Source organism: Spea bombifrons, chromosome 2 (genome assembly GCF_027358695.1).
Source record: "Spea bombifrons isolate aSpeBom1 chromosome 2, aSpeBom1.2.pri, whole genome shotgun sequence".
NCBI lineage: Eukaryota > Metazoa > Chordata > Amphibia > Anura > Pelobatidae > Spea > Spea bombifrons.
In genome coordinates, this window is record NC_071088.1 from 94879338 (window position 1) to 94903798 (window position 24461).

At 40.6% G+C, this 24461-nt stretch overlaps 1 protein-coding gene across 1 annotated transcript; it reads left to right on the forward strand.

Annotated features, from left to right (window-relative positions):
• Positions 1-6605: 6605 nt before the first annotated feature.
• On the forward strand, positions 6606-22969 carry IRS2 (insulin receptor substrate 2). The gene is made up of 2 exons (XM_053455265.1): positions 6606-9773; positions 22308-22969. The coding sequence occupies exons 1-2, from the start codon at positions 6710-6712 to the stop codon at positions 22310-22312; spliced, it is 3069 nt and encodes a 1022-aa protein (XP_053311240.1). The 5' UTR covers positions 6606-6709; the 3' UTR covers positions 22313-22969.
• Positions 22970-24461: the final 1492 nt, after the last annotated feature.

Consider the following 24461-nt stretch of genomic DNA (forward strand, 5'->3'; position numbering starts at 1 on the left):
TGAAGTATAGGGTGTGTTGTTCTCTGATCTAGGATGTTTTCATACCTTCCTTATTCTGGATATTGCTTGTACAACATGTAAGACAACAAATACTCTAACATAATATAAGACGATGCACCCCAGTAAAACAAACTATACATTCATGTTTAATCCGGTTCCTCCAGGGTAGCTCCAAATCATTGTGAATATACAAAATGGACCTTTAAGTGACACTCCGGCCATTATTTGCCCTTTAATGCATATGCATTTGCCCCTTTCCACACCACTAGCTAAACGCTGAACATATCTCCCTGGATGTGATTTACTTGCCTCCGGTCGGCTCTAGCACTGGCTAGGGCAGGGGTGTCCAACCTGCGGCAGGACTACATCTCCCATCCTCCTCAGCCAGCTGAAAGAGCCTTATGGGAGATGTAGTCCTGCAGCAGCTGGAGGGCCGCAGGTTGGGCGCCCCTGGGCTAGGAGATGGCTGCGTGCTTGGGACTGTTCCCATGTGTGGAAAGTTCTCCCATTGATTTCAATAGAAGCACTTTTCTGCCAATTATTGACAGCTTCCAGCAGCCAATCAGTGGCAAGAAATTCCAGATCATGGAGGAAGAAGTTCTTGTCAGATAAGTGTTTTATTTTGTAATTTTTGTTTTGGGAAAAATGCATATTAAAGTACTCACAGAATACTGTAAAAAGCATTACCCTACAGTGGATGTGTAGAAGCCCTATTCTGGGGCAAACTGCTAATCATGAAGCAATCAGGAGGAACACTGGTTGGTTTAGACACAATACCACAATGTTCTTCTTTATAAATAGTCACATATTACATAACGTGATCAAAGCCCAGTTTTTATACATTACATCTTCAAAAACTCCCTCTGATGACGCTCTTCAAAACATAGTGTAGAAATCCTAGATAGACAGAGTCATTACATTTTGTATTGCCTATTTGTCTTCTGAGAAGGAAATATAATTAAAACCCATAAGCTTTGACACACACACACACATATATATATATATATATATATAATCAAAGACAGTTGAAACTGTGCTGTGACAGTTGAAACAAAGTTTGAGTTTTATGCTCAGTAGTCGTGAAGATCTTTTAATAAAATTAATAAAAACAACTGGCTTACTCAATAATGTCCTCGTATGCCCTCCTCATTAGCACTAAAAAAAACAACCATGCTCTGGCTTTCAAATCAATTACATCTCATTTCCAAGCTCTTCAATGGGCTAGGTGCTGAAAAAAAGGCCTTAACACAATTCTCGATACAAAGGCGACAACAAACAATAGTGTGCTGGGTTTCTGCAGGGCTCATCTATTAACAAATGTTTTAGGGTTACGTTAAGAGCAAAGGGCTACTAGTTAGGAAGTCATGGCCATCCTAGTAAATAAGGTTTAGTGCTGCCAAGGCTATTATTAATGGTAACACACAATCTGCTTGGTATGTGGTTTTTTTAATGGCAGCCTAGGCTCCCATCGGAAGCCGTACCATTCCAACACTTCTGGCACCAGCTGGTATACAATTTCACATGAACAACTGTCAGTGTCAAAGACTGCGTTGAGTACACAAAGGTGACATTTACATTAAAGATGAGCCGAGTCTGTGACAAACTGAAGAACACTATGTGATGTAAAAGAAATCCTAGTTTTGTAAACAACAAAAAAAGAAAAGAAATTTGGAAATGTGAAGAAAACAAAATTCACTAAAATTTAAAAAATATATTATATTTTAAGACTACGGGATTTGTCAATGAAACTTGGATTTGAATACTTTCCATGGAAGAATTATCTTTCTCACTTATTTTTCTTCCTGCTGAGATATCTGCATTACATTATATAATTATACAGATATCACAATGTTACTCCAGGCTGCAGTCAACAAGGCAAGCAGACTGCCCTCTTGGCCGCTGTCCATGGAGCCAGTTACAAGAGAAATCTCTGATCTCCCCAACCAGAACATTCACACTTTGAAGGCCTGTGCCACGTTGGAAAAGGCCTCTTACAGAGTCCGTTCACGAGGAGCACCGGGATATGACATCATATCCTGGCTCCCCGTCCGAGGATGGTGACATGGAGTGGGCGGCTGAGGGTGCTGCTCTGGGTCAGGCCTAAGGTAGCGCCAGAGGTAAATATGTTTCTGCACAATCTGTATATATATATATATATATATATTTATATATGTGTTTGAATGTAGTTTTGACTTGGGTCTAGCAGTATTTGTGTGGAAGTCAGTACTGTTGTGGGAATGGAAGTTTTCTGCAGAAGGTCCTACCTTTGCCCTGAGTGCCAGGAATGGTGGATGATGTCTGGTGTGAGTGCTGTTTTGGTCCTGCCATTAAGGGTGACGTGGGCCATCGCAGCTTCCTCCTTGGACACGATGGAAAGAGAATTTTGGATTACACAGCGACTGCGCAAAATGTAGTTGTCTGTGTACTGGTTGGTTTGTGGGGTGGATAATTGGGACTTTATTCCAGATTTTAAGGGTACAGTATTACAGTATAAGAACTGGGTGGCCTTTAAGTAGCATTGTACAATCATTCTTAAACCCTCGTTGTATCTCACCAAAGATGAAGGGTATCTAGGACTCATAACCCTGTCTTCTGCAGAAAATAACCATAAAATTGGAAAGACAGCATTATATTAGACCACAAAGGCAGATTTCCATTCAAAGGATTAAGGAACCGATCGTTTGTGATGCACATCAACACGTATGACAACACCAGAGCGATTATAGTCACCTACCGTTTTAGTATACTTTAAAAGATGCAATGTGTCTTGTGTGGAAGTGGTTTCATGATGTTCATAGTAGGTATAGGAGCTAAATGATGTCTGGATGGCCCCGTAAAGACCTGACAATACTACTGTTTCGTAATCCAGCAGGAACTAAGTGACAGGCCGACATTCCTGCGTACAGAGATTAACATTCTGGAGCTTAGAAACGTCGTGGAAAAAAAATACTTCCCCCCCCCCCCTTATTTTAGGATTTCCAACAGCGGTTCTTTGCCAGCTGTTAGAGGTCACAGTGAAGTGCAAGCTCTTCTGGGTAGTTGACTCAATACACCGTTCCATAACCATACAGTGTATTAGAGAGTAACCTTGTACGGAGACCTGCGTGTAACCGCTGCCATATAAGGAGTGGGTACGAATTCTAGCCCACTCCTTCGCTTGTGGGTTTCTCGAGGGGGTGGGCGATACGTACTCATCTACTACGCAAAAGGCAGGGTTGCTTGTTTTGATGATGAGGGCTGATGCTGTTCTGAGCCTTAACAGGGAACAGAATGATTGTTTGCCGTGTGTGGGAGATGAAAGCCAAGCCTGTCCTCCTTGATGCACTATGGAAACCACGCTCATTCAAAACAGATGACTTCAGTAGGAGTCCCTAGAAGAATAAGAGAAAACAAACAGAAATGAATGTTAATAACATTCAATGAGGAATACCAGCTGATGTATTACCCCCTAGTGCGAGTTATGAATTATGAGTGGTTAGCGTGTCATATTCTTCCCTTGTCACTTCCATGACTAGAATAAAACATATGAATGACACAGAAAGCTTGTAGATGAACGTGTTATTTATATATATATATGTATATGTATGTATATATATATATATATATATATATATATACACACGTATACACACACTCATATATACACATACACAAATATGCATGCACACACTCATATATACACATACACTCATATATATATATATACATACACACACACATATGCTCACACTCATATATACACATACACACACTCATATATACACATACACACACATATATATATACATACACACACAAAATAATAATGTGCTCTGCACAATAACACTATATATAATGTGTCAACAGCAACTTAGCCCATGTATTCTTATCACTAAATTATTACACCCAGAAAACCCCCTTCCTTGCCTTGAGGTGGTGTGCATAGTATTACAGATCTACATGGAGGAGTATGACTCATTTTTGATCCTGGTAAACAAGCTGGGAGCCTCCCCTCGGCATTTGTTTAGAGACTTCAGTTTCTCCCATTGCATATCAAAATAATCCTTATATAATATTGCTTAAGCTTAACCCTTGAATTGCAGAGACATTAGCGAATAGCAAATCTTATTTTTATAGCAACTGACGCAGCCCTCCTTGCCGTACCCATATTCCAAGGGTATGAGAAACCTAGAACCGGCAGACTAAGTCCTACGGATACATTAGGTAAAGAGGGTCCTGATCGCAAGCTTATATTTGGAGAGCTGAATGCCTGCAGCACCGCAATGCCATGTCAGCTAATGCGAGCCCGGATCATGGTTACCATTAAAACAACATGTACAGTAATTCGATGATGAAATATACCAGCAGTCCTTTTACTCTCTGGGTGGTATTGCCGAGTAAAAGGATGGTACAAAACAAGCCTTGATTAATGACAATGTACAGCAGGCTCCCCTTACCTTTTAACTGATCGCGGAGGAGGGGCTGCCTAAGAGGAGGAGAGAAATCCCTAGGAGAAGAGGAAAATTTAACCATTCAAAGTCCGAACAGAGCAAACATCTATTCTGCAGTATAAACATGAATCACTGCAGAAAGTGTACGCACACACCCAGAATGACAAATATATTTACGATCTGACATCCCATTGCATATTTGTACAGTACTTTGGAGGCTAGGGGAACGTGTGAATATCCTACGGCAGCCTAGTCATATAAACGGACACATTCTTACGCAGAATTCCCCTGATCTCATCCAAAATGACATGACGAGCGCTTGCGTACATTTGACGCCACCGGGATGGCGGGTATATGGGATAGAATGGGTTTCAGTTGTAGTGTATGTATTTAACTAGAATTTACAGACTAAGGCAAAGCGATACGTTAGGTAAAGAGGGTCCTGGAATGATCAAGGCAACCTATACGGACTTTAGACATTCCGACGGCTTGTAAACAAACGGACCAGTACGCACAGTAGCCAGCGTTATGACATTACGAGAGACGGAGAGGGTCCTTTGCCATAGGGGACTGCGGGCAGATGACGATCCACCAGCTGCGTCCTGCGTTGCGTAAGCAGAAATCATCTGTTCTGCTTCCTTTGAAATCCACAGCAGCAGCAGCAGCAGCTCCAGAAGTGCTGACCGCCTGCGGAGACACACATCAGACATTCCTGATTAACAGTTTGTGCGCCAAGCGAGTCAGACAAGGAATGTGCAACCTGCGCACCCAAAGGATGTCAGCTGCTGTTAATAACCCTTTATCTGCTGGGCAGGGGGCACAACACTGACAAGCAAGGTCTTTCCGCCCCTGTGATTTTTTTTCCACGCAGGCTAGTCTTGTGATTACAGGCGACAGGACATACTACTGCAACTGCAATGCTGATACGTAAGCAACGTGGAGTCGCAGAATTGAAACATAGAATTTAACAGCAGACCAGAGCCCATTGTAGACTCAGACCTTCATCAGTACTTAGTCACGTCTTAGATTCAGGATAGCTTTATGCTTGTCCCTCACTGTATTAGCCTCTGCTATACTGCTTCTGCTGGGAGGTGCCTCAACGTATCTACGCATCAAGGACTACCCCCTACAAGAAGAAAACATTTCAACGTGTTATCCCTGCTCTATGCATCATCGCATGATCTAAAATTAGATTTTTCTAATCTAGGAAACCTATTCCTATCAGCCGTCCTGATGGGAGTTATAGTACAACAGCTGTTTCAATGACAGGGCGCCTGAGACAGGAGACTAAAAACACACGCGCAGAAGCCCCGTGAAATGTTCGCGCGAGCTGGACCTTGACAGCTCCGTTGGGGGGTGGGTAGGAGGTAGTCATCTGGGAGGGAGGGGATCCACTGCGTGAGCGCCGCCTGTCTGCACCGTGACGTCCCGCCCCCTTCACCCCCCCATACAGCGCAGGGCCACCGCCTCTTTTTCTCTGCTACCCAATCGCAGCCGCCTACTAGGCAGACGCGCCCCCTTCTCATTAGCCCTCCCCCCGTGCCAATGCGTGTGTATGTGTGTGTGTGTTTTTTTTTTTTTTTACTGTCGGTAACTTAGTACGTCACATGTTGTTTTGCTTCTTTAGTTCAGTCACTGGATGCGATGTGCTATTTACTGGTGAAACGGTTACCGACGCGAGCGAGAGAGGAGTCCCTGAGTGTACGGTACCTGCGGCGGGCATAGCAGCTGATGAGCGGAGCATGGCCAGACGCCACACACTCGGGACCTATTTATTTCTATTCTTATGAGGAGTAAACAACACCCGGGACGTACAGTATATTTATTACAGCTGGACCGTTTCTTTGGAGGAAGCAGCATTGCAAGGTCTGTCACCTCATATATATTTTTTGGGGAAAGATTTCGCTCTTGCGCAGCTGCAGCTTGTGTATACAGCTCTTCGGTGGGAGAACGGCTCTACCTTAAAAGACTCCTTCGCTGCAACGCTATCTCATATAGACTCTACTGTATCGATGCACCTTGCAGTTGGGGAAGGAGGGAAGCTCTAGAATCCGTACTGAATTCATATTGTGCTCTGGAATTGTGACACCCAGGAATTTCCACTTGGATTCTACTACGCATTGCATAAGCGTGCGTGTTATTTTTTTATTTTATTATTATTCTTTTACAAGGATAGGTGGGGAAGAAAAAAATCACCAATTTATTTTTCTAGTGTCCCACAATTGCAACTCTCTATTCAAGGAGGGGTGGGGGGCACCACTTTGGGAGGTGAGAAGAGGATGGCCAGCCCCCCCACTACTGGGCAGCAGGTTCTCCCCTCTGGATCTAATGTAAACAACCACAATAACAACAACAATAACAACAGCAGCAATGTAAAGAAATGCGGTTACCTACGCAAACAGAAACACGGCCACAAACGATTTTTTGTGCTGCGGGAGCCTGGAGAAGGCTGTCCTGCAGCCAGGCTAGAATATTACGAGAATGAAAAGAAGTGGAGGAGCAAATCGACGGCAGCCAAGAGGGTGATATCTCTAGACAGCTGTCTTAACATCAACAAGCGAGCAGATGCTAAGAACAAGTACCTAATTGCTCTCTACACCAGGGATGAATATTTTGCTGTGGCAGCAGATAGCGAGCAGGAGCAAGAAAGCTGGTATCGAGCACTCACTGACTTGCTCAGCACGGGCAGAGGAGAAAAAGATGGGACTGTGTGTTCAGGTACCGGGGGATGCTGCTGTCCCAGCAACGGGAGCTGCAGCAATAGTTGCAGTCATCATCTGGCATTTACAGAGGACCCCAACTACGGACTGATAACCCCCGCCAATGCAGCTTACAAAGAGATATGGCAAGTAAACCTAAAACCTAGGGGTCTGGGGCATATCCGGAGTATGATTGGAGTGTACAGACTGTGCTTGTCTGCTCGCAGCATCAGCTTTGTGCGTCTTAACAGCGATGCCCCTTCTGTGACGCTGCAGTTAATGAACATACGACGCTGTGGCCATTCGGATAACTACTTTTTTGTAGAGGTCGGTCGTTCAGCTTCCACTGGACCCGGGGAGATCTGGATGCAGGTCGACGATACCGTGGTGGCCCAAAGCATCCACGAGACCATTTTGGAAGCCATGAAAGCTATGAGGGAACTGTCAGAGTTCAGACCAAGAAGTAAAAGCCAATCTTCTAGTTCCAACCCAATCAGTGTGCCCGGCAGGCGCCATCATCTCAATCAGTTGCCACCCAGCCAGACTGGCCTTACTCGGAGAACACGAACAGACACTCCACTGTCGTCCTCCACTAGTGCTGCCTCAAATTCTGCTTCACGAAACCGCACTGCCAGTGAGGGTGATAATTTAAGTAACAAGGCAGCCTTAGGCAGTCCCTTAAGCCCCAGCATGTTACGTGCACCTCTGAGCCGTTCCCACACACTCAGCTGGGGAGGACGGCATATTAAACTGGTTCCAGCTCCAGGACCCCTGCAACACAGCCGTTCTATGTCTATGCCTGTTCCCCGCTCACCACCAACTGCTGCCAGTCCAATCAGCTTATCATCTGGCAGTAGTAGTGGGCATGGTTCTGCCTCTGACCCATTAATTCCCCCACGGCCATCTAGCTGCAATGCTTCTACTTCTGGGTCACCCAGCGATACAGGTTTCATGTCTTTGGATGAGTACAGCTCTAGCCCAGGAGAGCAGACACGTGCATATCTGAGCTGTCGTAGTGGTACCCCAGATTCTATTTCTGGCACTCCACCTCACCCAGGGGAACTGAATGGTTACATGTCTATGGATAGACAGTTACCAGGAAGCTGCTCGTGTGTTGCACGTCGACTTGAAGGTTCTGGTGTTGAAAAGTGTCCGAGAAAGAGGACATACTCCCTGACCACACCAGGAAGGCAAAGAGTGGCAATTCCTCAAGTCTCCTCTGCTTCTCTTGATGAGGCTACCCTGATTCGTGCCACCTACAAAGGAAGCCCAGCTCTTCAGCCCTCCTCTCCAAAGATAACCACGTACCAGCCCTACCCAGAGGACTATGCTGATGTAAAGATCGGGCAGCACAAGGACGATGGGTACATGCCAATGGCCCACAGGGCAGGTACAGTTTCTTCTTCAACAGATTATGTGCCCATGAGCCCGGCCAGCGTGTCTGCTCCTCAGCAGATCCTGCAACCTCGAACCTGTTGTTCTGAATCTGTTGATGCTTCTCAGGAAGATTCCCCAGATGGCTATATGAAGATGTGGTGTGGTCCCAAAGAACGACCAGTACCTGTGCATAACAGACTATCCCCTGCTGAACCACTAACTTCCTTAACACCCCCTGATTATTTCTTCATGCAGCCTAAAAACAATTGTTGTTGCCAGGCTAATAACACATTATCACTACAGCTACCAAGCACTACTGAGGCCGAACCTTATGTAATGATGAGGTCCCCGGCTTCTTCATCGCCACACGGTAGAGCTGCTCGACCTTCACGCCTTGCTTTGCGCATCTTACCGAGCATGAGTGAGCACCCTCCAGAACCACCCAGTCCTCCTGGTGGGGAATATATTAACATTTATTTTGGAGATACAAGATCTCAAGATTCCCTACCCTTACAAACACCAACTGCTTTATCAGACTGTGTCCCACTGTCCACTGCTAGCAGTCCAGCTTCATCCTCTTCCAGTTCGGAAACCCAGCGCTCCCCAATCTCTGACTACATGAACTTAGACTTTGGGCCACCATCTCCAAAGCCAAAAGTTTCTTCTGTATTACATCCAAATTCAGACTACACAGAAATGAGCCCCAGAAAGATACAGTCAGACTCACCTTCTAATGCATCTTCACTGTCGGCAGCACCATTACCTAGAGCAAACTCTGGTTCTGGTGTACAGCACTTGACTTTGCTTATGGAACAGATACCTACTGCATTTAGTCTGCACAGTCCTCCTCCAGACCCAAATCGGGGAGCTAAACTCATACGGGCAGATCCACAAGGGGGCCGTCGCCGTCACAGTTCAGAGACCTTCTCATCCACCACTCAAGTGACCCCTGTATCTCCTTCCTTTGCACATAGTCCAAAGAGGCATAGCTCAGCTTCAGTGGAGAATGTGTCACTGAGGCCTGGAGAGACTTCAGAGACTGCTGAATGTGGCAGTCCTATGTGCCGGGAGACCTCAGCTGGCTTCCAGAATGGTCTGAACTACATTGCCATTGAGTTATCACCTGAGGAGAGAAGTCTGCTGCTCCTAACACAAGCCTCATCCAGAGGACACTTACCTGCCTTGGGCCTTGCCAGTCTGGACATTGGATCTTATCCTACCATTGACTTCCTTGGCCATAGGATGAAGGGTGCCACCACTGTTAGAGGTGAGTACGAATATAACAAAACCTTTTGCTGGCCTGCATGGGCAGCAGTGATCTAGCATGCACACTTCTTTCTGTTTTGTGCAACACTGTATTACATATATTTGATACCTATTTTTGTCATGTTATGCAACCTGCTTGCATACACAGTGAGTAATATATGGAGAGTTATCATACGGGTACATTACAGGTAGGTGTTCAATTCTAATAGTCAAAGCAATCACACAGGCTATCATTGAAACTGGCTGTACTTTATTACTGTACGCCACAAATCAAGTGGAATGCTTATAAAGATAACAAAATAACACATACTTTTAGCGTTTTCTTTTCCTGAGCCAGAAGGGGGCAGAGAACATTCGCCCCAAACCTTATCACTGGCTTTGATAGGATAACAGGACACAGAGGTCGCTCACCTCTGCTCATAGAAATCTGTACACATGGCATTTAAGTGCATTGTTTACATTACATGTGCAAACATATCACTTGTGTTAAAATATATATATATATATATATATATATATATATAATGTGTGTGTGGGTTTGATACACAAACTGAATTGTATTTGTGACAATATATGCTAGAATGTACAGATGCATTATAGACCACATGCCACGGCTTTAATCGCTGTATAATTACAGCTGATTGGGAAAGCCAGTGCAGTTGTGACCGGAGGCGACGACGTTAAATAAGGTCCCCTTTGTCCAAGTAGCAGTGGAAATAATATGCAGCGTGCATTTAACAGTTCCTGTAAGTTCTTTGGCAAACACATCATGTTGAGGACTTTTTTTTAATCTTTTTATGAAGCTGTGTTACACATAAGGCAATTCATGTATTTGGAGTAAGTTCCATGTAGACTCGGAAAGTGCTATAATCCCCTTTTGTTTGAGGATGTGCATTTAAAAGGTTAAATAAACAGAATATGATTAGGGCATGTTAAGGTGCGGATAACCAGTTAGCACAATCATCCAGTTTCAATCTTATTATGACCCTGTTAATTGTTCCCACATTTCAAAGGGTTTTATGAATGCTTTCTTTCTGCAGTATAGAAGTTTTTTTTTTTTCCTCTTACGTTTTGCCAGCAATGCTTTCAATTGTTATGATTCCCTTGGTCTACTATTGAGGAGATCAACTCAGTCTTTTAAGGATTAGCTGTGAATGGGGAGGAGATCAGAATTGTTTATCTTAACAAAAATAAAATGTCTTTTATGTTTTGCTCTCTTCTGTTTATGCAATAGGAGTCGGGCTACTTTCCAAGTCTGATGAGATATGGTGATTACGTATGATCCATCATATCTGAGGTGGTCCTTCCTTGCTTGCGGTAGATTTCCAATGTAGTTTATTTCATGAGGCTGCCATTAGAATTGCAATACCTTGTCACAGTTTTCCAGGAACACGAGCCAGACAAATCCTTGTTTAAAGTAGTTAAAAAGCCTCTGTAAGTACTCTGTTGGAGGTTAACTGCCTGTATTACCTCCTGTAGGCATTTGATGTATATGGATAACAATAAATGGTGACTAAGAAGCAACACCTGTCCACGTGGAATGCATTTTGAACAGACTACTTACTCCAATTCTTATGCAAACCATTCTAGACTCTATAGATTACTCCTTGCCTGAATGTGTGTGTGTGACTGCTTGCAATCTTCTTAAAGTTTTATGATGACTTGAAAGGCTATGGATAGGAATCATATGTACAGTTGGCATTTGATGTTGAGAGTTATTGGTTGCAGTAGACTGTGACCATGCTCAACAGGATCCTGGAATTAAGTTTATTGTCATCGGGCCTTACAATCTTCAGTGTGAAGATCACCGCAGGTGGACTAGTCAATGTCCATCTTTTAGACATGTGCTAAATAACCACTTGTGGTTATATGGGAAGAACCAAAACAAGCAGTGTGGGATTTCCGTTGCCTTGTCCCAAGTCCACCTTCTTTTCTCTGCAAATATCCCTCGTAATGTTTGCAAGATCTGAGTGTGCCACAGTGTTCTACAACCCTAAAAGCCACAATTATGTGCAAATAAACAGAAGGGATGTATTTATAAAGAATAGTCCCTTTCTGGCTATTTCAAATGGTGGAACATGTGGTACAGGGTAGGGCCTCCTTGAACGAGATGATGTTAACTAAAATAATGGTTTTTTTTTTTGTAACAACATTTAAAGGGGGAATATAGTCACACCAAGGGGATATGTCATTCTGCATAATATTTTTTTTTTTTTTTTTATTTTTTTTTTTGACACCCGTTCTTTTTTGGGCAAGACCACCACTGTTTGACCTTCTGCAAGTATGTGCAGCGAATGGACTTTTCAATCAATTATTGGCTAACTTTTTTTGTGGTAAAAGCATTCGAACAATAAAAGTTAGTAACATAAATGATTGATTGCTTTGCAGGACACTAAACGATATGTCAGTGCTTTAAAAATAAACGATGATGCTTGTCTTCATTAATCATAATTATGTCATGTGCGTCAAATTGATTTGTTAAAACTTAGTGACCAAGAACAAAAAGCCTTAGTGCAAGCCATCAATGCAGCCTTTTTGTGCTATAAATTGTATCTTAAAGCATCAGTAAAAAGTAAAAGAAACAATTGCATGTGTATTGATATTTACTAGCTTGAACAGTTAATACTTTAGTGCTGAAACTGAAATCTGGGTTTATATTAGCTGTTGCTGTAAGTGTACGCTGAGACGTAGCCCTGAAGTCATGGTCACCATTGACGTGTGAAAGTGAGAGGTGGCCAGATGGTGCCCCAGATGTTTGTTTCAAGTCTAACTCTCATCATACTTGGTTATTATCTAATGGTAGATTGTTGGTATGGTAAAACATCTGGGAGACAACTGTACACATACTTTGAAAGACTTTGTTTCAATGACAAGAACCTATGCACATAATCCTCATGGTGCCTGGCATCCCCAGTTCTGTCTAGAATCTCTGAAGGTAATGTCTTGGCTTGCAGTAAGGACTTTCAGCCAGAGAGCGACCGGATTTCACTAAAGTGAGAGTTTGCAGAAAAAATCTGGTTTAACTTGCCTTACTTTTCATGTTGAAGGTCCAACACTAGCAATCATCATCATTACGGAGTCTCATCTTGCTGATTGAACTGTGCATAATATAGGGGATCTTGCTCTTCATGCAGCAGAAGCTTGCTGAGCTTGGTCCTTCATAATCATTAACTGGGTTTACTTACCACAAGGTCTAGGTTATACATATGATGTAATAGAACCATTTAAACTCTGTGAGAAGAAAATCAGTCAGACCTCAGTTATATTACCTTTTCATACTCCTTTAACATCTGCATAGTTAAGGGGGAAAGTGAATAGATGGAATTACGGGGGCTTCAACAAACTAGAATCTTTTATAGATGTTTTATTATTTACAAGGGATTTGGAAAACACAAAGCATAGATTCAAATTAATGACAAATGGCAGTCTGACACACTTGAACTGCGTTGAAACGTTGCCAAGAAATGTGAACTCAGCTGATTTGGCTCATAGCGTCTTTGCTACAGTTTGTTATAAATTTGTGTTCGCATCTTGCCCTGTAACATTTTGTACTGGGCACAATAATCCCATATCCTTTGCCCCTTTAGGCATTCGGAAGGAGATTGGTATCTTGAATCAGATAATTTCAGCCACATGCCCTTATATAGCACCTTTATATTGGAACGAGTTTCAGGCCGTGCATTCTTTAGAAATGGACAAATCAGGGCAAAAAAACCCCAGGAAAATATGCTTAACCCCTTCAGATACCAGCAAGTGTGAATTACATTAATACTGTGTGGACCTAAACCACAACAGCTTTGGTTTTGCCTTGATAAGCATGACCACCTTTTGAGTTCCTACCCTCGGTTTTTCATCCTGTACAACCTGGTGCCGCCTTGGACCTGCGTGATGTTATTTTAGGTGGTTTGAAAACAAAACCTACAACAAAAGATTGGTATTGTTTACAGACTCACGGTATGGAACCACCTATTGATTAAGCACAATTCATTTCTGTTCCTTGATAACAATAATCTAAAAACACATAGTACGGGGTGTCCCATTTCATTGATACCGGTTCACGTTAAAGTATCAGTTCTCATTAGTATCTAGAACAGCATAGATGTGTGTGTGTGTGTGTGTGTGTGTGTGTGTGTGTGTGTGTGTGTCCCAACTCATATACTCATAGAGTATAAACTAGCATATAGTTTTATGTGCTATTTAACCCCTTAAGTACTTAGCACCATGCTCTGGCTCTGGTTGATTTAATCCAGGGAATAGCCTGCTGATTCTGTCAGTGAGTTCATTCAGCCAGGAGCTTCGGGTGCATATGATAATCTGTGCATGTGACTTAGTTATTTTCAGCCTTACACAAGTGCATCGGTTACTTAACATTAGTGATAACTTACTCTCTCTGGTTTAGCCAGCGCACTCCTGTTAAAGCAGGATGATTCTGGTATGTCTACATGGCGTCTTGTGTCAGTCTGAAATGTACACTGTTTTTTTTTTTTTTTCGTTTTTTTTTTATGGAGAATTAATGCATACTTTTCTTTTCATAGCATGGGTTTTTTTTTGTTTAAATTCTGAAAAATAGATGGAGATTATTATATTAGGTACTATCAACCGAGTAATACAACTTTGAGTAGCATACCTATAAAAATGAATTTAAAGCGAGGGTGTTTAAAAATTCACTTTAACACAGAGCTTCGGTATCTCTCACTAAAACGTTAGGTTGCCAACCGCATTGCGTTTTTTTTTTTTTATGTGCATATTAATCAAGTCATCGAAATGCCCTTGGGTGGCCAAGGTGCATATGTATGTGTTCTTTGTAGCATTACATGTTAATTAAAGCTTTCCAACTATGATAGTTGTAGGAACCATGATGAAACCGCAGCCAATAAGGAGTCCCCTGGTGCCTTGGAGCTATAAGGAAAACCATTCATAGCACTGTTCATTACAGATTTAATAAGTGTAGTTATCATACTTTGATATTTCACCATGTTTTAGAGTTTATTATAACCTAATGTTCTTGAAACCAGTCCAGGACAGTCATTTTTTTTTGTATAACATTTCTACATTGACTAGATTGCTTTCTGATACAGAGTTCCTATTCTGCCATCCTTCTGCTCATAATCTTTGGGGCCTGGGGTTGGACCTGTGATGTCAGGAGTGGACAAAACCAAATTCCCATCGCACCATATCTCACAACTAGCATAAATATTTTTCTTAAAAAAAATCCTTCAAGACATAGTGTTCTTTTATTAGGGAGAAACATTATTGATATTTGTCTGCTTGCAGAATGAGGCACAGCGTTTGCGACGTCTTCTGTCTATCCTCCTCTCAAAATGTTAAATAAACAGTGCCTGAACATAGTGAGAGTTTTCTAAAAGACTGCAAAATTACCGCTTAGAACCTACTGCTTGGGCAGGTTTTCTAAATGCAGCATTTTTGATCCCAACAATCACTTTGCTGTTCGACCTTGTTGTTAAGCAATTATTGGTACAAAACGTTCACCAGAGTTAAATATCTAATATTTCCTGAAGCACCATAAAGATTTTTTTTTTTTTGTTAAATTGCAATAGTCACTCGGTAGATTTGTTGAATCGTTTAAGAAAAATAGTTTTAGTCTGTGCTGAATGGCGTGTTTGTTCTAAAGCAAACCAGGAACAGTTGTCGCTTAGGGCACAGGAAGTGCTTACTTTGACGATTGCTTCTGATTTACTTTCAAGATAGCAATAGAGGGTTTTATTCACTCGTTCTGCATATATAAACAGCTTGAAGAACATTTGGAAAGTAAATTATGCCTGCTCGTAAGAAGCTGTGCCACATAGCTTAATGTTTACTGGTGGGCTATTGGTAAGTCTTGATGTTAGTATCTCGTTGAACAACATGTGATTGCATAATTTTAGATATTGTGCCCATCTTTGGTTATTATACGGACGCTAGTCAAAGTAATAAAACTTAATCCGACTTGTTCGGTTGGAGATCCGTTGCTGGAGTTCTGTAAAAGTTCTGGGTGTTCCTTGAAAGAATGCGAACGTGCTTATGGCATTTCTCAAGCGCGAAAATGCTGAAAGTGGAAAACATTTTTACACTGTATGATTCATAACTTTCATTTAGCATTTGACAAGCAGATGCTCCAAGCTGACTTGCTAGGAATGCAGGCTGGCCCCGACATGAACAGCCTTTCAAAGAGGCTACTACATGAGCTGTATGAAGCAAGTATGGACTTCAAAGACTCCATGTAACACCGCCATATGGTTAACAGCCAGTACAGAAGGTCAATTAACATACTTATTTTTCATTGTATCCATATGAACTGCTTTTTCAGTTCGAGGTTCTCACTAGGGGTAGAAATCAACATTCAAACCAAAAAATCAAGCATTTTAAAGACACATTATATCAGCTGGAGTTTTTGGGAGCAAAACAGAGCACTAAAAGCCTTCACAGTTAACTAAAACTGCTGTATAATACAACCCTGGGATATTATAAATAGCTCTCACCGAGTTGAAGGAGACTGCTGCCCTTAAAAGACCCCGGGCTTTGCCTATGAGTTCCGGATTAGAGTGGGTGTTGAAACTCAGCATGTGCACAGTGCCAAAATTGTATTCAAGGTCAGTGCATGTCTGAATGAAGCAAGCTAATCTGTTTTATTAGGAGGCCGAAGGTGCCGCTTTGCAATGCAAGTCATTATGTATGAGCAGATGTAAGGACCACGGTGTTCAGAAGGGCTCGTTATTTTAAGTACAAATCGGAACAAACAGAATAACGCCTTCGTGGAGTTCTATAATAATTTTACAGCCGTGTAAAAGCATTTACCCACAATATATTATACAGAGGCTGACAGATTGATGATTCATATTTAGATTAATCTAAATTAAGATTTATGAGTCTGCTTTTTTTTAAATACTTGGATATGATAAGCAACCATGACAAATGGGCACATCTCTCCCAGACAGGATAGAAAAAAGCCTTTTGTAACAGTGTTTTGCAGCGTCAGTGTGTGTGTGACTGAGCCCCATGTATGGATTTCAGAGGAAACGTATTGTATACCTCCCTTTTGTGTGTCTCTCCCTCTGTTCGTTGTAAACAAGAGCCGTGACTCAGATGTGTAATATAATACATCAGCAGGCCAAGTAACAAGGGGCTACACGGCGTGTGGCCTTTTTATTTGTACACCAGTAACTTAAAAACAATAGCATGTCAGCTCTAGTGTTTCATATCGGGGGGGGGGGGCTGATTTATTTATAGCATTATGATCACATGGTCAGAATCAGTTAAATTTAAAAGTTAATTCTGACTATGACCCAGATTTGTATTTTTTATGGCTCGTTTTTTGGCGTTACTCTGTTTCGTCTTTCATTCTGCTTGGGTGATCAAAGGGTTAAGAGCCTAATGTTAACCCACTGTGTTATTGTCAGGTAGTTGTAGATGCCTCTCGCTGCTGAAACGGATACAGGAACAAAGCAAAGGTTCAGATAGCTCCACTGACCTTTGCCATGGCCACATTACCAATTCCCCTTATAATTCTGTATATTCAACCCAATTAGGGGCTCTAGGTTACACAGAGAAGAAGTTTGCTCCATACCACATTTATATGTGATCATGGTAGGAAATATTTATCAATGAAGAAAGGCGTGTGCTACGTTGATTGTTGATAAGCCTCCTCCTTGTCTTTTAGAAGAACACTTCCTTCCTCGGCAGATGGCAGCTTCAAGGCCATGCAGCTGCCACAACAAGCAAGACACACTAGTAGTCTACCCCAGCGCTGCTGTTGACAATAGGCTAATGATTGCATGCCATCTGCCCCCCGGCCCCGGTACAAAATAGGCAAAAAGATTTGTTTTCTTCAACTAGGGAATGGCTAATTTTTTGTTGCTTTTGGATAGACAATGGCGACAATGGAATTGAGTTTAGAGCACGTCTTAGAATTAAATTTGACTCAACCTAACCTTGGAAAATTGTTGATGCATTTATATAATACTTCAATGTTTTTTTTCTTTTCTTTTTTTCTTCTCTTGACTATATATACTTAAAACCAAAGAAGTATTACCTGTTAATTATAAACACACATTGACTGCATGGGAGGCTTATCTTTCTATTTTTGTAGCATGTGTCAAGGTCTGTTTTAATCATGTAGCAGATGCAATAGAATATGCAATTTTAACTAAAGCCTAATTTTTTTTTTTTTTGGCTTTGGCCAAAGTTCTTGTCAAGGGAATGTGTAGATAGAGCTATGCCTTTAGACTGGAATGTGTGATCCTGTTGAACAGGTTCAAAGGGTTTAACTATCTGAGGGCTGAACGCTGCATTACCAATTTCACCCGTTGGTCTCAAAGGGTTAAAAGCATGTAATCCTCTTGCTATAAAAAACACTGGGTGGATGTGGGGGTCCTGTGTCTTAAAATGCAGTTCTAGCTACTGTAGTTAGCTCACATTCTGCTGACTTTTACGTTGTTGTATGTACTCTATAATCTTACTCATATATCCAGTTCAAGATTCAGATACGTTAATTATGCAGGATTTTTAGGCTGAATACTGTAACCCAGAAAGGCATCCTTGCTGTAAACCCCTAGCTGGAAAACTATGGTCTAATGATTGCATTATGCATAAAAAAACACCAGACTACTGCAATTCAGCCAGTTCAAGTGGCTCAATATACCTAGGACTCCTTTGCCTTTGCGATGATACATTACGTGTATATGTGTGTGTATGTATATGTGTATATATATATATATATATATATATATATATATATATATAATATACGTAAGCGTGCTGCCGAACGGATGGTCAATGACCAGTCAATCAATGGTGATGACATTGTAGGTCACATCTTAATCTATAGCTCATAGTACGGTTTGTCCTCTAGCAGTGCCAAATATATTTTTGGGATTTCATTGGTATCGTAATAGAACTCAAAGTTCCTTGAAGAAAGCCAAGATGTTCTTGCTAAATAAAAAAAAAATCACCCAGAGTTTTTGAAGTATTAAGGAGGATTATGTGACGCATTGGATTAAGCATTGTTGAGCGGCTTGTTTTAATGGAAAGGGTCAAAGATGGGGGCTTTAGTGTAATTTCAAACTGGCTGATACCAGTATTAACAGGGAAAGTTTACTGCAATTTACCAGTCCCATTAAAAAAAAAAAAACTTCTTTGAGGACATATTGTTACTACTTTACTTCCTGTATATTCTTAACGTGGAATGTCACTGTCACGTGGAATGCAGGTAGTAAAGACAAATAGGGCATGCTCTTATTAGTTTCATGCTAGAGATAGGCTTGTGGACTGAGTTCACGAAACACAGAGTTTGCTAGGGAGTTGAACATTTAAACTCATTGACTTCACTATGCATAAAGAAGGGCATAGTTCGGTGAGAGGTCTAGAAGGTCTCAAAGGAGAAGCTCATTGAGGTTGACCTTTTGTAATGCTCAGTATAGACGAGTTGAAATGTTCGAATAGCCTGCAAACTTTTTGCACCATACAATCTGTAGCCATTTACCAGCTTTGCCCTATGGCCAGTTTAGTCCATATGAGGTGGCTTATTTCCAACCACAATAGCGCTCGTATGGTTTTTTTTTGGTATTAATTTACTTGAACTGTGTGGGTAATACTAGGTGGTGAGTCACCTTTTCAATAAGATTAGTTCCCAGCTTGTTTCCTTTGCGTGTGAGATTGGTTATCTTACAGGGTCTGTGAAGAGAGCACCAGAGCCAGACGACAGCGTTATGTACTTTGCAGGTTACTACAGGGTATCTTCTACATCCCGTTCTGCACCTGTTCCTTGTGTAAATGAAAAGCTTCCGTTTACATGTCTCATCCGGTATGTTCCGTTTGCACCTAAAGCAAACAAACAGGAACTCTGGATAATGATGTTTACTGGTATGGTTCACATATTTTAAACTGATCCAAACAGACCTCATGAAGCTAAATATACCCCGTGTTGATCGCACTTTACTGGTATTATATTAACACACCATAAATCAGTGCAGTAACTGTGGGATGGGGTCTAAAAAAAAAAAAATCTAATTTTTTTTTATAGGAAATTGGCAGTCCATTAAAAACAAATAATTTCCATTTCGTACAGAATTCTCTGGTGATACTTGATAGTGGGATAGCTGCCAAAAACTGGAATTTCACTTTTATTTTAGCATTCACAAACAGGAACTGATTAAATTCCCAGCGTCCGGTGTTTTAACAGAAAGTTTTCCATAGTTTTACAACTTCTATGTTTGAAACATAGAAAAGTGTTAGACACGTTTTGCAGCCTTGGACTTTGCACCACACTGTAAGCGGAATATGATGTCATCCTTGTAGAGTAATCCGGGTTTGTCAACCAGCTACTGCTATATCACACAACTATAAATTTCATCCTGACATGATGTTCAAACATTAAGTAAAGCTCACAGAAAGCGTTGGTGGCAATGTGCTGTCCAGGTTTGTGAGATGTATTGCCAAGCAAGGATTTACCCGTTCTGTGTAGAACGTCAATCAAGATGTAAGACTTTGGACAGGAACAAAAAGTGAGGAGCATCCTCCTCAAATGAACTTAACGTCTACAATCTTGGTGTATTGAAAAGCACCTTGCTCATAAAAACCCATTCATTAGCCACCTCTATGGTTTTTGGATAACCACGGAAAATGGCTTACTGTTCTCCAGATGTATTTGCATTTGGTTGCATTATTATACTCACAGCGTTTGGCTAGGAAATGAAAGTCGGATAGGATAGTAAAGTCAGGCCTGTGCTGGTATATCTTAAAATCTTATGTATTTTAACAGCCATGGAATTTATGACCAAGGCTGTTTTCTATGCTGTTCTGACAGTGAATGTCAAAGCATTCTTCATGTGCTCGGTTAGTGGAAAAGTGTTAATTAAACGTTACTTTATCCACAAGAATCAGAACAAAAGTATGTCTCTGTCTGTGCAGTGGCTCCATAGACAAGACAAATGATTACCACGAATATAGTCAAATCTAATTTCTTTTTTTTTTTTTCTTCTTCTAAACTAAATCATTACTAGGAATATTAAAAATGCAACTGTGGATTCTGTGCTTTTAAACAGCTCTTTTTAAAACCAATAGCTTCCTTTTTAAATGTATTTGCCGTTTGTTTTTAAAGGGTGTGAGTCTATTGCTGGAGATTAAGTCCACGTTTGCATTATGGCACAGTTCCTGTCCGTGAACCCATCTGCGTATGTAGTCCTCCTTGGCTCGTCTTTGTTTGTGGGAATCTGCGTATGTACACATTGCAAAAGGCCACAGCATTCGTTCGACTGATGATGCTGAAGACCTTCCCCACGTCATTAGCTGTGCTAATGATGTAAACTTTATATCTGATTGACTTGAGGGCCACCATAGGAGGTAATGTAAATAGACAGCAGGAGGATAAGAAACTCCTTTGGTAAATCCACATTTAGCTAAGAGGAAGCTGGAGTTTCCCTATCTTCATCTTGTGTGACAGATGGGTTACAGGGAAAGGCTAGTGTTCAGACCTGAGGGAAACACCTTAACCCATTCCATGCAAAACAACGCTGCCACTTGGCAATCAAAATAGTATACTCTATAGATTCTGTTAATCGTAGATATTCATTAATCGAAGTGAAGCATTTGCGCTTTGTTCCTACTTTGGCATACTGCAGATAAAGCATTTACCACGAGAGGTTGGTCTTCACGAGATGCTTGCTTTGACCATACTTTTACTCTGATATTGGAAGGATAATATTGGTTATTTGTAGTAGGCACAGTTCAGCCTCGGTTACTTATAAATCAATATACAGGTTGCTATCCGCGATTCTCAGCCAGCCATTGGCAGCAAGAGTGTGACCGGGAATCATGGGAGTATATATATATATATTTTTTTTTTTACAGCATTGCCTCTTGGAGATTGTATTTGTTTGGGATGTGTAGAAAGGAATACATCAATGTTATTTTTTGCTCAGTAAATATTTTCTCAGTAGAAACCTTTTCCCCCTTTGTATGTTCCCATAGTGCTACATTTTGAACTGTTTTGGGATGTTTTTCTATTAATGCACAGCTGCCTCTCTTCTCTGTCATTGTAAACAAACAAAAGCTTGGAATACTGCCCTACCCGGATTATGCCTTTCAGCATAAGCTGCAAACATGTCATCCTAACCTTCTCGCTGTAAATAGACCAGCATGCTCTGCAGGCTTCTGTGGAGTTGCATGACCCTTAACCCAATGCAGTACAATGTTAATTGTATTCAAAAGGTTATATGTTCTTTTGTCTTTACTTTTCCACTGGAAGACTAACTATACGTAGTCTCTTGTGTAAGCACCTGGAATAATTAGATGAAACCAGACACATCTAGAAATGTAGACCAAATACTTGTTTAACTGTTGAAGAGTACATCTGTCCTTTTTTTCTCCAAGACTGACCAAAAAGCGTTTCCATTAAAGGGTAGCCATACCTATTTTTTCTTTCCTGTAAGAGTGAAGCAAGTAGTGTTTGGTTCAATGTTGCCTTTAGGAAATACATCTTAAGGAAAGTATTATCTAATATTGCTTTTTTACTAAGGAGATCTTTTTCCTTCTCTTACAGAATGAATGAGGTAATTAGAATGTCAACAGAAAGAAAGAAAAGAACCCTGGGCCTACATTCTTGACCAGATGCTGCTAAAGTCTCATTCTTCTCGCTCACGCGGTTTGAACGGTTCCTGCTCAGGTATAGACTGTGGTGAACCTGGCAATGAAGAGTCCTACCATGACAGAAACCTGTCTCAGTGCAGTTTGGCATTATTTTTCTACTATTGCGACACGCGACTTGAAACCGGTTTACTCTTTCAAGTCCATAAATAACAAAAGACAATGTCCTTCACCAACCTTAATTTATTCTACTGTTGGCTGGGAGATTCATGGAGACTTTTATGAAGCAGTGACATCCTAAAAGATTTTCGTCTTAACGTACACTTCGTCCTACCTCAGTGAACAACATGAAGCAAGACAAGATGGTGTTTTATTCTTGAGACATCAGAGGGATAATGAAGACCTCCTGGCATTCAATGGACTGATGTGTGTTTTAATGTAACCGTGCAATCGAGTTACTGGAGATCATCTCCAGCCTTATTAAACCTGAAAATAGGACATTGCTGCTTTGTCGGATGCTAGCTGCAAAGTTTACTAAAAAGATAGTCACCCTAAGGCATCAAATAAAAGTCAGCTCCATTAAAAAGGTCATACGATGGTGTACATTTTTTTTTTTTTTTTTTCAAAAATTGGACCAAAAAAGGAAAAAAAAAAACAATTGCAACTTTTTTTTTTCTCTTGAAAGCTGCATGCACTGCACAGCTAAACCAAGTGCTGCAAGAGCCTCAAAAATGTAACTAGCAGCTTTATAAAACACACATGCATATTGCAGACTAAATGTGATGTGCATCACCGACATAACTCAAAATATATGTACACTTTTATCAAGAAAATATTTTGTATTTGTAGACACAGATAATTTAATGTACTTTAAATGTTTTTTATTTTTTTTAAAGGTACCTATTTAAAAAAAAAAAATAATAATAATAATAAAAAAACCCCACAAAATTAGCCGCATAACACGTAACCAAAAAATCTCCATGTGTGCGCTGCATAATAGAGTTCCCAGTTTTATTTTAATGTGCCATTACAGTTATGAACTGAACTGGCTGGCCATTGGCGTGGTTCTTCCTGGCTGAACAAACATGTCATATTTAAAAGATCGCAGTAGACCACGGCAGTAGCTGTAATGTCACAACATATGCTACATTCCTGTTTGAGATGCATTATTTTTAAATGGTAAAAATAATAAGATTATACACTTGTTGTGCTATATGGACTTTTGGTTATGCAGTATTTGAAACAAAGTAAAGGTGAGATTTGAATCATAAGTTTGTTAAAAAACAAACAAACAAATGCAGTAGACACCATAATTTTATTTATCGTTCTGTTTTTGTAAATAATAATAATAAAATAAAACACCCATACCTGGGTCTCATAATGGGAGAACATCCTGCTTAAAAATGTTCAGATGCTTCGCCTCTGATTAGAGCAGGATAATTAATACACACTTTAGACTTCCATGGTTTTCCTATAACTTTACAATGTCCTTGTGGCTATACAGAGAGCACTTTTATACAAAGGCCAGAGAGGAAAGAATAAACAAAAATAGTTTCGTCCTATGAATAGGTTTGACCTATGAATTTTACAAATGCGTATATCTAATAACAACACCATGTCTTCCTGCTTACACTAATGAAAGTCTTATGAATATGGATTGTATTATCAGACAAAAATGAATGTAAATTCATATTTCTTTTTTTTTTTTCTTTTCTATTTATCTTTTTGTAGTTGAATATTTGTGTGCAAGGGAACTATTTGCTTCATATAGGCCACTGAAAGTTTGGTCTTGTTAGAAAAACATGCATATTGTAGTAATATATATAAAATATGATGTAAAGAACTTCAGAACTTTGAAATATATTTTTGGCTTAATCTCCAAATGAAGTATAATGAATATTTGCTATGTAAGAACTATGACGGCACTGAACCTTGTTACCTGCTGACTACAATAATTTATACTGAAAATATGAACCTATATATCTGACAAAATCAAATTCCTGTAACATTATTCCATAGTCATGTTATTAATAGAATTCTATTCAAATCAAAACACTAAAATATAGATCCATGCTGTACATTTTCACATCAGGCATATGCAATATTTACA

Excerpts from the sequence above, each read along its gene's own strand:
- IRS2 (XM_053455265.1), top strand. The coding sequence starts at position 6,710 with ATGGCCAGCCCCCCCACTACTGGGCAGCAGGTTCTCCCCTCTGGATCT.